Source organism: Palaemon carinicauda, chromosome 1, assembly GCF_036898095.1.
Source record: "Palaemon carinicauda isolate YSFRI2023 chromosome 1, ASM3689809v2, whole genome shotgun sequence".
NCBI classification, from domain to species: Eukaryota; Metazoa; Arthropoda; class Malacostraca; order Decapoda; family Palaemonidae; genus Palaemon; species Palaemon carinicauda.
The window spans coordinates 277,413,789-277,428,788 of NC_090725.1; the positions used below are offsets into that span (position 1 = coordinate 277,413,789).

Genomic DNA, 15,000 nt, shown 5'->3' on the forward strand with positions numbered 1-15,000 from the left:
ATGTATAGTCAATGTCAATTCATGTCACTGTGTTTTGAAAGATATTCAGGCGGTAACACCATCAAAGTATATTATATCTCGTTTAATGCTTACAGCTGTCGTGTTCAGTGACTCTTATTTACCTAATCTCCCCTACTCTGGAATTTCTTTTCTGCTTATTTTTCCCGTATTTTATAGCATTTTTATTTCTGGGACAATAATGCATTTTATGAATCCGCCATTATCTTGATATCTATTATGGTTTTGGCACTAGAAACACTTCCCCTCCCACCCACCAAAGACGATAAATTGATCCATATATTCTCAAATACCAAAAAGAAGTCGAACTCCATAATTTGATAAATTGCCATGAGTAGAATCCCATATATATATATATATATATATATATATATATATATATATATATATATATATATATATATATATATATATATATATATATATATATATATATATATATATATATATATATATTCTGTTTTAAGAAATGTAAACCGTATCGCACAAAGAGAGGCTGTTAGAACATCTCATGAACTATATAAAATAAAACAAAAAATAGAATTCTTTATAACTTCGCCCTGCCGGTTTGTATATTTTTACTAGAGATTTCTAAACAATAAAAAAAAATATAACGGACTGATAATGTAATTTTTATAAATGAGACAGTTAAAATGAATATAAAAATGCACTATAGTACGAAGCTGTAGACCTAGCCCACCTGCATATGCATAGCTTGATCATCGAAAATCTTAAAAGACTTTCTCATTATGCCAATTTGTTGTACACAATTAAAGAGGAAACCGACCGAATGTGTTTCTCAAGAGTAAATTTTCTGTCAAGAATCACACCTAAAATTTTAAAAGAGGTATACCTAGTTAAAGAAACATTATCAAGGCAGAGATCTGGATGTTGAGAAGCTACTGTCCTCGACCTACTTACAATTATATTCTGAATTTTGTTAGGGTTCAACTTCATGCCCCATAATCACAGAGACTAATTTTAGTTATTATTATTATTATTATTATTATTATTATTATTATTATTATTATTATTATTATTATTATTACTTGCTAAGCTACAACCCTAGTCGGAAAAGCATGTTGCTATAAGCCCAGGAGCCCCAACCGGGATGATAACCCAGAGAGGAAAGGAAACAAGGAAAATTAAAATATCTTAAGAACAATAATGACATTAAAATAAATATTTCCTATATAAACAATAAAGTTTTAACAAAATCAATTGAAAGAAAATTAGATAGAATATTGTATCCGGGTGTACCCTCAAGCAAGAGAACTCTATGATCTCTATTATCTCTATCAAGGGACTCAAGAATCCCAGGCTGACAATTAAATGATGGAATGGATGCAACGAGAGTAGCATCATCTGCATATGCAACGAGCATCTTTTCTAGGCGAAACTACATAATATACTGAATATATATGGGCCAAGAACACTACCCTGAGGAACACCAGATATCACAATCCTTTACTCACTATGATGCCCATACACAACTCTTCCCAATCTATTACTTAAAATTCAACAATGCAAAGAAGATTGAGGTAGAACAATTTTCTCTTTTGATAATTCCTTAATTTCTATATTTAAAGGACTTTTCCGGCATGGAACATTCTCTCTCTCTCTCTCTCTCTCTCTCTCTCTCTCTCTCTCTCTCTCTCTCTCTCTGATATATATATATATATATATATATATATATATATATATATATATATATATATATATATATATATATATATATATATGTATATATACATACATATATATATATATATATATATATGTATATATATATATATATATATATATATATATATAAGAGAGAGAGAGAGAGAGAGAGAGAGAGAGAGAGAGAGAGAGAGAGAGAGAGAGAGAGAGAGAAAGAGCGTATAAGATTCTTTAAAGTTTATCCTGACCCCGGAACATATGCGACTTAAAACTTCCAAAAATAACTGTACTTTACGAAGAACCAAAAGAAACATAACCGACTTTATTAATTCGTTGATAAACTATTCATTCGGGCATGTTTTCTAAGAACTGTAAGCCATTACTGTACTCAAAAGGAATCATCTTTGATTACCTCAATGTTTAACATCGTCATTCAAACAACTAATCCAGAAAAAGTGACATTGATAAATTCTTTTCAAACTAGATTACAGAAATTCTTTGAAGTTATTAATGGAGGAATTTGGCCAATGTAGAAATCATGTTATTCCAATGAGCAATGAATCATCCTATTCTTAGGAAGAGAAACTTTGTATGAAAAAAAAACTGCATCAATTTAATTCTGTTGAGGAACTAGATGCAATTACATTCACCAGCTGATTATTACATATTGCATGACATTGCAATACATCATTTACATGATCGTACATTACAAATGCTTAGACATTTTAAGCAAAAAATAGATGGATAACAAAAGATTTTTTTTTTTTTTTTTTTGTCACAATGGTTACACGCTTCGAAGAAACCAAATTACCCCAGAGTCTAAGGAAGACCTTGCTAAAGAAGTGAAACGCAAAATCAGCATAGCCTAATAATAATAATAATAATAATAATAATAATAATAATAATAATAATAATAATAATAATAATAATAATAATAATAATAATAGCTGAAAGGCCATTCTTTCTAAACCTATAATATATGTCAAATGCGAAATATTAATTTTCTTGAAGATAGATTTATAATAAAAGGATTACTTTATACGCACAATACATTCCTTGTTCTCCAAGTTAGTACTTTAGCTCAATTGTCCACTTGAACTACCTAAAGAAAATAAGAAAGATTATTTTTCAATGTCAATGCACACCAATCCAGTTATTCTATTTTCCTTATAGTCTATAACGTCTTTGAGTTCAGCGTCAGGCTGGTTAGTTGGAGAGAGTTCTCTGCCTACTGTATATACCAGCACAGGCTCTTATTTACAACAACAAATGTAGTTGTTTCTTGTTCACTGGCTGACAAATGCCTCAGACATCTCAATTCATGTCTGGGATTTAGCAGTTTTCATCAACACGCAGGCCAGTGCGAATTGCTGATGGAGGGAGATTTTCGTCTCATCGCTCCCAGCAAACCAACCTAGTATGTGTGGCCCTGACTAGTACAGCTTTGTTGATTATGGCGATACACAAACCCTTTCACCACGTTAAGGTATCCCCACTCAGAAAGGGCTCGGTTATACAGCAGCCCCTAAACTGTGCTAATTTGTTTCGGTTAAAGACAGGATAAGTGTTAGTGAGGTAAGGTGTTAAAGGCCATGACCCCAGACTCTACCAACCACCAGAGATCTGGATGAGCGGTGAATGGCTGGGCCAGTTGCGAAAGTAGACTGGGGATAAACCAGATCAGTCTGGGCACAGAGCTGCCGACACACTTTCTTGCATTTCAAATTAGATTCCTCACGACAGCTTCGGCAAAACAAGGTTGTGATGGCCGATGTGGTAACGTCCCTGACTGGTGAACGCCAGCCTGGGGTTCCTGTCCCCCTTAAACTCGATAGTTTCTTTAGTCGCTGCAATCTTACCATCCTTGTGAGCTAAGGATGGGCTTTCAGGGGAGCCTATAGGTCTATCTGCTGAGTCATCGGCCCTTCTTGGTCTTAGCTTTGAGTGGAGAGGGGGCTTGGGTGCTGATCATATGTATATATGGTCAGTCCAGTCTCTAGGGCAATGTCCTGTTCGCTAGGGCAATGTCACTGTCCCTTGCCTCTGCCATTCATGAGCGGCCTTTAAACCTTTAAAGGTGGTGTCTACCATAAGGAATGGTGAAACGTCATGGCATTGCTATGAATTTTCTTTTTCTTCGTTCTCCATACTTTTTCTTCTTTTCATATCACATTTTCCTTTTCATTTAGATCAAAATAACCCTCTAACACTGACATCTATTCAATTAACAACATCTACAATACGGTAAATCTTGAGTTCATTTGACCATAGTTAACAGAACCATCAAGCCTTATACCAATCAAAATCTACAGAGAACTTTATTGTACAATAATAATTCGTTGGCAAAATCAATATTCATATCTTAATTAACCTCATCAGATCCACAAAACCTAAAAACAGTGTAGTGCAATGCACAATGCAAACAAACACACCCATTGATATTTTCAATCAATCACTGATACAGGACAGTATCTATTATTCATGGAAAAGAAATAAAACAAATGAAAAACACATCAAGGCTACTGTGGATCATTGCTCCCTTTTGTCAGCCATTCTTTGAACCAAAGGCACGACAAAATTAGCTCGGGAAAGTTGGGACCTTTGTGCAACTATTAATCATCTCTTCTTTTAGGGATATTAAACAATGGAATTCAACGGCCCAACCTACTTCAACTAGATTTATTACCTTTCTTGTAAACATGACGAGAAGAGTTCTTCTGTCTAGAATAAGTTTTTTTAAATTACAGACAATTGCACGGATATTAAAATATACTGTATGTGGATACAGATTTGATTTTAAAACCGTAAATTTTTTTCAACTGCACTTTTAAATGTATTTTTTGCACAAAGATTGCAAAACAAAGGATTATACATCTAAAATTGACATTTTCATGACCCTAACGCCTTTCAAAGCACCTTTGCGCTTTTGTATTCTCCAATGGTGAGATGAATTACGACCTTAAGACTACTTTTCTCGATGTTTGTGACAGACCGTGGTGTTCCAGGAATTCCTGTGTCAAACAGTTCAACTAGAGGAGTCCCACAGTTGTACTGTGAAGTGAAATTGAGAAGAGGTTGGGCAGCAAGATAAGAATAGAAAACGGGGATAGTGGCAAAAAAGTCTTGCTGGGCATCATTGTATTGTGTTTTTCCATAAGATGATACGCTCATCATGAATAATAATGATATTGATAGCATGGACAAGCAAAGAAGAAACACATTCAGACATAAGGAAGACTAACAGACACTTGTGCAAATTTTTAAATATATTTGTATTACATCACAGAATTCATAGTTCTTAATATCAAACACTTAAAGCATGTAATAAAATGTGTGTAAATGTACGTAATTATTTTGTGTAGTGACGTTAACAATCTGTCTTATGTATGAATATCTGCAGTCAGTAAACAATTGCATATATGTGAACAATTAAAAAATCATTTGAATTCTTCGGAGAAAATGTAAAACTGCTAATGATACCATAAAAAACAATTTCAATATATTAGCAAGTGCGTATTCTCGGAGCCGAGTGCATGGCAGAAATCCTGACGAGGTGATTCGCTTCCTGGATGGGCAGGACTTCGGGAGGGGCTGGACGGGGAGAGCCCCAAGCACCGTCTTCGTGGGTTGTGATCGTATGGCCGCCTTCCCTTCCCATGCTGCCTGAAGGCGTGGCTGTGTGACTACGCTCTCCTCTCATGGCACTGCCCGCGGAAGTCACCGTGCGGCTTCCTGCTCTGCCGAGGCTGCTGGTCGGGACTGAACGTGACCTCCTCCTAAAATGAAAATATGGTCGTTACATGGCAGGACAGGATTATAAATGAAACTATAAGAGAAATCACTCGAGTGCTATATGTGGATGAGATCGTGGTGAGGGGTAGATGGAGATGGTTTGGTCATGCTCTTCGCACTCCCCAAGAGAGACTAGTTCCCCAAACTTTCAACTGGGATCCATAAGCTACCAGAAGAGTTGGAAGACCTAGGCCTACATGGCTGAGGACTATGAAGTGTGAAGTAGGAGAGGATGAAAAGAGAAGTATTGAATTAAAAACTCAAGATAGAGACGGCTGGCGAAATCTAACCGATGCCCTCTGCGTCAATAGGCGTGGGAGGAGATGATGAAAATATATATTTTTGGAAGTACTTTCCGTACTGACGTTTGTTAATTTCTCAGGTGTCTATAATTGACGTCACCAAAGTAGATAACATTAAAATACCTGTGTACCATGGTCATCCACTGTCTTGAGGTAGAGTTCTCTTTAGTACACTCAGGCACTGTTTTATCTTATTTCTCATCATCTTGTTTTTTTTTATTTTTAAGTTTTTATAGTTTATATATGGAAGGTTTATTTTAACGTTGTTACTGTTCTTAAGAAACCTTATTTTAAATGTTCATCACTTCTCTTGTAGTTTATTTATTTCCTTATTTGCTTTCCTCACATGGCTTTTTTCTGTTGAGACTTTTGGGCTTATAGCATCTTGCTTTTCCAACTAGGGTTGTAGCTTAGCTAATAATAATAATAATAATAATAATAATAATAATAATAATAACGACTAACACCCTTTCTCCCTTTTCTCTCCAAAGACACATCCATGGTCTAGGTATATATCTAGAGCCAGGGATGGGGAACCTGCGGCTTTAAGGCCTTATATGGCCTTCTGGACCATCAAGTGCGGCCTTCTACGGCCTTTGATATTGTACAGTATGTGTAGTATATTTCTGCTTTGACACTGAATATTGTGTGTTTGAAATCATTCTACTGTAAGTACACACATACAAATATGTACACACAGACAACAGGAAAGTTGTGTTCAGTGATGTACCTCCCAGAGAATGGAAGTAATTTTTCCTTGAATTCAATGAATCCTAACTTAATACAACTAGCATGTTTTCCTTTTCAGCTGCAACAGCTATTGTAGCTGACAAGGAAAAACTGCTAGTTGCAGTGAGTGAGTAATTTAATGTATGATGGACGAGAGAGTTCCTGTTTTGTCCATCTCCTCACTAGTTTTAGATGAGTCAATAGGTTCCAGATTTTGGGCATAAGAATATTTTATTTGTGCTGTCACTGATGAGTTTTGATTGTATGAAAAACAGCTTCCCTAAGGTAACCTTAATGCAAGGACAAGAGGAACAGACATTTTAACAACTTCAATAAGCAATGTCACAAAGGAGGACTAAATTTTACTTCCTTATTATAATAAGTTATGCACTGATGGTGTTCCGACTATGCTGGCTGAAAACTAGGGATTTACTGAACATCTTAATAAAGCAAATAATTGATTTTTTTTCAACGAAAACAGCTAAGTGTGTTTAAATAGATACAATTTTTTTTACTGGGATGTTGCATTTTTATAAGATGTGATTGTTTAAAAAGTACCTGCTTGCCAATATAAAATATTAGAAAATGTTATATTGTTGATATTTATAAGCTATCTTTTCCAAAAGATTAATATTATTTTATTTATCACTTCAATACAAAGAACCTACTTGCTTCACTAAAGTCATTTGAAAATGACATGCTTTCGATATTATTCATTTACTTACGGCAGTATGAAAACAACCCAAACTTGAATGAAATATTTCAAATTTTACTTTTCAATATAATTCATTTACTGATTACTTGTATGAAAAGTACTTAATTCAAATATTTGAAATTGTAATGCTTTGAATTTTTATAAACCTGTCACTCTTTCTTTAGATTATTAATAAACTTCTTGGAGGATAAAATAACCAACAAAATTCTATGCGGCCTTAAGGAGCATTGAGGAATTGCAAGATGGCATTCATCCAAAAAAGGATTCCCCACCCCTGATCTAGACCATGGCCACATCTTACCTGCTCCTCGGGGTGTGCGTGAAAGACACGGAGAAATGCGATATGGTGACAGGCGCCGACGTTTGTCCAAGGGCTGCGTCCGTCACTCCGAGGGAGGTGACGTAATTCTTCAGCTTCGCTTTCAGGTGTCTGTTCTCCTGACGCAGGACATCGGTCTCGCTGCGAAGGGCGAGGCGCTCCAGTTGCACGTGGTGGTACTTGTGCCAGAAATTTCGCAGGTCGTCGTGGGTCTTCAGAATACACTCGGCCTTTGAAGGTAGATTTAAAAAGGTCATTAGAAAGATAGATAGATAAATAGATAGATAGATAGATAGGCAAATGTTTTCATGAAGATTGTTGAATATATTTCTTTACGTCCAAGTCCTTCCTTTCAAATAAAAAAAAGAATTACTTATATTTTCAAACTCACTTTCATAATGATAAACAAATTAATCCTAACACAAAATAAGGAGGCCTTCACACACACACACAAATATATACACACATCTTATATATATATATATATATATATATATATATATATATATATATATATATATATATATATATATATATATATATATGTGTGTGTGTGTGTGTGTGTGTGTGTGTGTGTGTGTGTGTATAATTATGAACAAAATCCTGACCTCCTGCAAGACGAAATCTGGCAATGGATGCGGTGAGCTTCCAGGAGAGTGGATGGCATCCTGTGCATCTTGAGTTGCCTCCTCGTGATATAACAGTTCGCTAATCCTGGCCAGCTTGTCCCGACCCAGCTTCCCGCGCCCACTGACTCCTGCAAATTATTATTATTATTATTATTATTATCATTATTATTATTATTATTATTATTATTATTATTATTATTATTATTATTATTATTATTGCCAAGGGTTCCAACAGAGAAAAAATATCCCACTGAGGAAAGGAAATACATACACTACAAGAGAAGTCATGAACAATCCAAATAACATTTCAAGAACAGTAACAACATTAAAATAGATATTTCATAAATAAACTATGAAAAGAGACTTGTGTCAGCCTGTTCAACATAAAAACATTCGCTGCAAGTTTGAACATTTGAAGTTCTACGGATTCAACTACCTGATTAGGAAGATCATTCTACAACTTGATCACAGCTGGAATAAAACTTCTAGAATACTGTGTAGTATTCAGCCTAATGATGGAGAAGGTCTGACTATTAGAATTAACAGCATAACTAGCATTACAAGCAGGATGGTACTATCAGGGAAGATCTGAATGCAAAAGATGGTCCGAGTTATGAAAAATCTTATGCAACATGCATAACGAACTAACTGAAGAGTAGTGCCAGAGATTAATATCTAGATCAGGAATAAGAAATTTAATAAACCGTAAGTTCCTGTCCAACAAATTAAGATGAGATTCAGAAACTGAAGACCAGACAGGAGAACAATACTCGAAACAAGGTAGAATGGAAGAATTAAAACACTTCTTCAGAATAGATTGATCACCGAAAATCTTAAAAGACTTTCTCAATAAGCCATTTTTTTATGTGTGTGTGCAATGGAAGAACAGACAAACCGAATGTATTTCTCGAAAGTAAATTTGCTTTTAAGAATCACACCTAAAATTTTGAGCCATAAAGAGGTCAACATCATCAATGCTGAGATCCGGATGGCGAGGAGCCGCTGTCCTCGACCTACTCAAAATCATACTTTGAGTTTTGTTAGGATTCAACTTCATTCCTCATGATGTGCACCATGTACTAATTTTAGCTAGATCTCTATTAAGGGATTCAGTAACCCCAGATCTACATTCGGGAGATGGAATTGATGCAAAGAGAGTAGCATCATCTGCGTATGTAACGAGCTTGTTTTCTAAGTCAAACCACAAATCATGGGTAAATAATATGTAAAGTAATGGGCTAAGAACAGTACCCTGAGGAACACCAGATATCATATTCCTAAGCTCACTATGGTGCCCATCAACAACAAGTCTTTGCCATCGATTACTTATATATATATATATATATATATATATATATATATATATATATATATATATATATATATATATATATATATATATATATATTTTTTTATATATATATATATATATATATATATATATATATATATTGTATATGTATATATATATATATATATATATATATATATATATATATATATATATATATACATATATATATATATATATATATACTCAAGAAATCTTTTACAACAGCCCATTTTAGCTAAAGAGACCTTTCAGGTAGGATGACATATTGCAGCCAAGGTAGAAGTATTAATCACTTACCTCTAGGTGGCTGAGCAGGGGCGATTTTTGGTAATGAAATGCCGCTTGTAGAAGCAATGGAAGCAGAAGGGGCAGCCGAAAGCGACCCAAGAGATGATCCTACTCCGTCGTCCAGTTCTAGAACACTGCTGATCTTTCGCAAAGGCGCCTAGTATAAAAGAAAACAGAAGATTGAGAATTCCTGTCTAAATGTTGTGCAAAATGACGTTTCTCCAACTTTACAACAGCATTCTTCTAGAAATTTTCAGATCCCATGAGGTTGACAATAGCAGTTTTTAACTAAGGTAGGCCTATACAAATCTTTCTTTTTATCAAGTAATTTAAGTATCTGTTTCTTATCAATATGTACCCTGCAAGGTGTAATGTGTATTAAAGTACTTTTGGTAAACGAAGTTTTGGTGCTTTCTCATTGCCTATTTTAGCTGACAATATAATTTCAAAGTTTTAGTTTTAAAGGGAATTACTACCTAAATCTTACTTTTCAATAGATAAACCAAACATAAACAAGTAGCCTTTAAAATCATACCTTGCTTATAAATAAAACTTTCCTTGGATAACTAAATCTACACATACGCACGAGTACAAACACATTCACAGAAATAATTATGATACTAATCCTAATCTCTTTCTCTCCCTTACGTTCCATCTACGTCCTTTCCCATTTTCCTACCCAGCTTCTAAAACTTTAACTTGTTCTAATCTCTACTTATTAAAGAAGAACATATCAGTCATTCGAACCCTTGTATGGTCTAAAAGTGAGACTTATGAGTTTTGCTAAACTATTTCGTAATAATAATACTTAGACAGAAAGGTTAGCTAGTGTGTGCTATAATAAGCCCTAGGCTGCAAGGTTAGTTAGAGTAGGCTAAGCGTGAGATCTCACCCTTTGCTTGGACGAAGGTGTTTTAGAGGAGGAAATGGAAGTACCGACGCCCTCATCCGCAACCGAAGATAGGCCCATCTGAGTCTCAAATTCCTAGAAGAGAATGACAAAGAAGAAATGCAATTTTAAGTTGACGAAAGATATTAGTCTACTGCATTTAAAAAAAAAAAAAAAAAAAAAACTTGTAACAAGGATTCTAGAAAGAGAGAGAGAGGGCTACCTGAGGAGGGATTAGCTGTGGTGTGCCCTCGGTTATTTGATCGGGATCAGGCGCAGCAGGGACCAGTCGTGTCCTTAGGGAACCGTCGTCGGATGCCTCGGCAGTATACTCGAGACGTGGAGGTGGGGGCATAAAAGGCACATTCCTGTCTCGAGACGTCTCGAGCCGGGCACACGCAGATGCCAATTCTAGAATGGCTCGTCCCTGTTTCTGCATCGCTTCCAATTGCTAAAAAATAAAAAAAAAAATAAAAAGTTTCTGAGCAAAAGTGTCATGAAGAATGTTGTCATGCCATTAATTGGCGTTCTTGTAATACTACCTTCGTTAAACATCCACATTTTGAAAACTGAGTGATATTCAGATCTTGTGAAAATACATTTAGATAAGGAAGATAGAAAAGGCATGGGTCTATATTTTAGTTTTTCTTGCGGAAAGCAGCACTTTGTAAAATGCTCAATCATAAGTTATAGAAACAAAATTACAACACCAAACCACCTTTTTGGCTTCGTATCCTCGTTTATTAATAGCTTTGATGACAGTCCTGCTGTGGACGTGCTGAGTAGCCAGAGAAACGCGTAGCACTTGCAGCGAAGACTTCAGGTGCTTGAGTTCTTGAGCCGAGTCTGAGTGGGAGGTGCCTTGCTTGAGGCGAGAGCGCAGTTCTTCAAGTTCTGTCTAGAAAAAAAAAAACAAATGATGAAATAAATGTTCGTTCTTCTCCATTGCATTATCCAAAAGGAAATAGCACAGGACTGAAGGTCCAAATATTAAAATCCTGTTTATAAACAGTACTATCAAGGGGGAAGGACATTCCAAAATCAGATCACTGTTCCCTAGTCTTGGGTAGTGCCATAGCCACTGTACCATAGTCTTTCAGTGTCTTGTGTTAGAGCTCTCTTGCTTGAGGGTACACCTAGGCACACAATTCAATGTTTCCCTATTTCCTTTTCTCACTGTGTTATTTTCTCTCTTAGGAGCCCTTGGGGTTATAGCCTCTTGCTTTTCCAGTTACTAGGATTGTAGCTTATATAGTAATAATAATAGTAATAATAATAATACTTGCTTTCATAAAGTAACGAGATAGGGTATACCAAAGGTATAGAGAAGAGTCTCTTTATCTTTGGCTGTACAATATAATCTAAATGATATAAAGCTGCTAATCAATTGTCAATATAAACTTATACACTAAATATATACACTTAACGTAAAACTTAACAAACTCACCTGCATTTCTTTAGTCGTCTGATTAATGGATTTTAGATTTTTCTGATTGGTAACCACTTTCTGGTTCAGATTATCACACGAAGCTCTCAAGGATGCAGTGTGGAATTCGTGGTCTTTCATGGACAGTGCCAGTCGAGTCCAGGCCTCCTCCATGGTATGCTCCCTCTCGACCCTCGCAGCCGCGAGTTCTTCTTCTAGCTGATTTTAGAAAGAAAACAATGGTAGAAAAATCAAAGAAGCTAAAAAGAGATTAGAAGTTGGCGCTCAGGATTTAAAGGGAGAGCCAAAGCAAATTATTTGGTTATCTTATTGAAATTATGAAATTTATTTTATCTTAAATCGTGTGACTTAAGAATTTTGTGAATAAAAATGAAGCTAAAAAAATTACATTCTATATTTATATATATATATATTGTGTATAATACTAAATAGTCTAAGAATAAGGTTTGGTAACAAATTGTGTGTTGTCTTAATTAAGTTTGAAAACAAATGGCTCTCTTTGATGGGTAATCCAATTTGCAAGACCCAAAACCTCCAGACAGGATGAGATTACGGACTGATGTAAAGATAATCCCAGAGCACCTGGGGAGGCTTAAAAATTATTGGTTACCATACAAATTTCTAAAGGGTATGCGAAATTTACGAATTATATTTCACATTTATGTCACTGTTATATCTTGAATAATGTATATATCAAAGCAAATCTTTTCCTAGCTTTAATTTTCATTCTATTTGCGTTTTTCTATCATCTACTGAAAGCGCATAATAGCACCACCCGTCAGTGTAACGTCAGAACATTAATGCAAAAGAAAAAGAAAATGTTAAATAAGTAGAAAGAGAAATCAGACACTTCAGACCTCCGCCAATGAAGACTGTCAACATTTTACTCAAGTCTGCGGACTAAGCTTTCCTTATTCCATATATTGACCGATAATGAATCTATTGAATAATAATAACAATAATAACCAGAATTGGGATCTTCTGGTGTATAATATCTAGCTGTTGTTAAAATTTTGTGATAATCCAGCAAGAAGTGTTGACGTGATCCTCATAACAAACAAACAAACAAACAGATAAATAGGTAAATAAACGCAGGTAATTTTATAACCTCTTTGGCAGAGGTAATAGATATGACTTATTACAAGCGAGTCAGCTTACCCGATGATGTGTCTTGATTTCCAAAGGCAAGATAATTTTCTTGTTATCCGAAATTTACGGTAGACTAAGAAAATACCTTAAAAAATTTACGTTGTATGTTGGTCAAAAGTTAATCATATTCTCTCTCTCTCTCTCTCTCTCTCTCTCTCTCTCTCTCTCTCTCTCTCTCTCTCTCTCTCTCTCTCTGGCCTGTTCTAATTTTGGAATTATAAAAGATAGAATTGACAAATTCACATAATGAGACGTACTTGAGTGTTTATGTATATATGATTATATGTATACATATAAATATAGGTATATATATATATATATATATATATATATATATATATATATATATATATATATATACATATTTACAGTATATATATATATATATATATATATATATATATATATATATATATATATATATATATATATATATATATATATATATATGTGTGTGTGTGTGTGTATACACAATATATATACACAGTATATATATATAAATATATATATATATATATATATATATATATATATATATATATATATATATATATATATACCTATATCTATATGTACACATATAATTATATATACATAAACACTCAAGTACGTCTCATTATGTGAATTTGTCAATTCTATCTTTTATAATTCCAAAATTAGAACAGGCCAGAGAGAGAGAGAGAGAGAGAGAGAGAGAGAGAGAGAGAGAGAGAGAGAGAGAGAGAGAGAGAGAGAGAGAGAGAGATATTATTTATTTTTCTTTAAAAAGGTCACCCCCATAAAGTAGGAACCCCCTTTTTCTAAACTAGCCTTGTGCATTTACATGGTGTGTGCTTGGCTATAGGACGGCGCAAACCAATTGAAAAAACTATAAATAGCTACCAAGGTAAGCCAGGGTCAAGAAAAGGTCGTGGTATTGGTAGTTTCATTTATAAAGTCTAGACTAAGATCTCAAACTATCATTTATCATATTCAGTATCAATTTAAAGTTAGGGTGATCTATTCAAACCAAATTTCTTTAGTGGATCTCAATTCGTCATAGATATTTTTCGTATATTTAAATTTAGTCCCTCACAATAATGATGTAGGCTATTTTCCTTCAAGACATTTTTGTTTGAATTGACCAATGTATATAATATAGGCCTAACTAATGGCCTTTTTATTTTTATATCTCAAATCTTTTATTGACCATTATTGAACCTAATAAGAATTATGTTAATTTTGTTAATCTAAAGTATTATATTTATCTGTATATATATATATATATATATATATATATATATATATATATATATATATATATATATATATATATATATATATATATATATAGACGTTTTGCCTTTTACATCGCATCCTGTGTTACTAGTTCAGTATCTTCATTTTTTTCTCATTTTTAATTTTCCTCGGAGTCAAATAGAACCCATCAAAAGTTATAAATGAACCTGAAGCCATTTCTCAGTGTCAATAACAATACTATCATAGATAATCCTACCTGAGTCGTGATATGCGTAATGGTTGTGTGAAAAGCAGCCAGCTCTTCTTTCTCAGTGAGGTCGTGTTCTCTCTGCGTGGCGCTTGCAACCAAGGCCAAGCTGCGCAGACTGTGCAGATGACGGGCTGCCTGCTTTTCGGTGTCGTCGGCCATCGCCAGGGTGATCCCAGCCTGTCTCAGTCGGAGGTAATGACTTAGCATGCCCACGTGCTCCTCGTGAAGCCCTTGTA

At 34.5% G+C, this 15,000-nt stretch overlaps 1 protein-coding gene across 1 annotated transcript in view; it reads right to left on the reverse strand.

The window, feature by feature from the left end:
• Nucleotides 1–5,047: 5,047 nt before the first annotated feature.
• LOC137644838 (dynein regulatory complex subunit 2) overlaps nt 5,048–15,000 on the reverse strand; it is a 15,282-nt gene continuing 5,329 nt past the window's right edge. The window contains exons 5-13 of the mRNA XM_068377729.1: nt 14,771–14,994; nt 12,127–12,324; nt 11,398–11,577; nt 10,903–11,130; nt 10,683–10,775; nt 9,800–9,947; nt 8,149–8,297; nt 7,523–7,770; nt 5,048–5,459 (exon numbers count right to left, since the gene is read on the reverse strand). Coding sequence (XP_068233830.1) covers nt 5,186–5,459; nt 7,523–7,770; nt 8,149–8,297; nt 9,800–9,947; nt 10,683–10,775; nt 10,903–11,130; nt 11,398–11,577; nt 12,127–12,324; nt 14,771–14,994 — 1,742 coding nt within the window. The 3' untranslated portion in view covers nt 5,048–5,185. The remainder of the gene's footprint in view (nt 5,460–7,522; nt 7,771–8,148; nt 8,298–9,799; nt 9,948–10,682; nt 10,776–10,902; nt 11,131–11,397; nt 11,578–12,126; nt 12,325–14,770; nt 14,995–15,000) is intronic.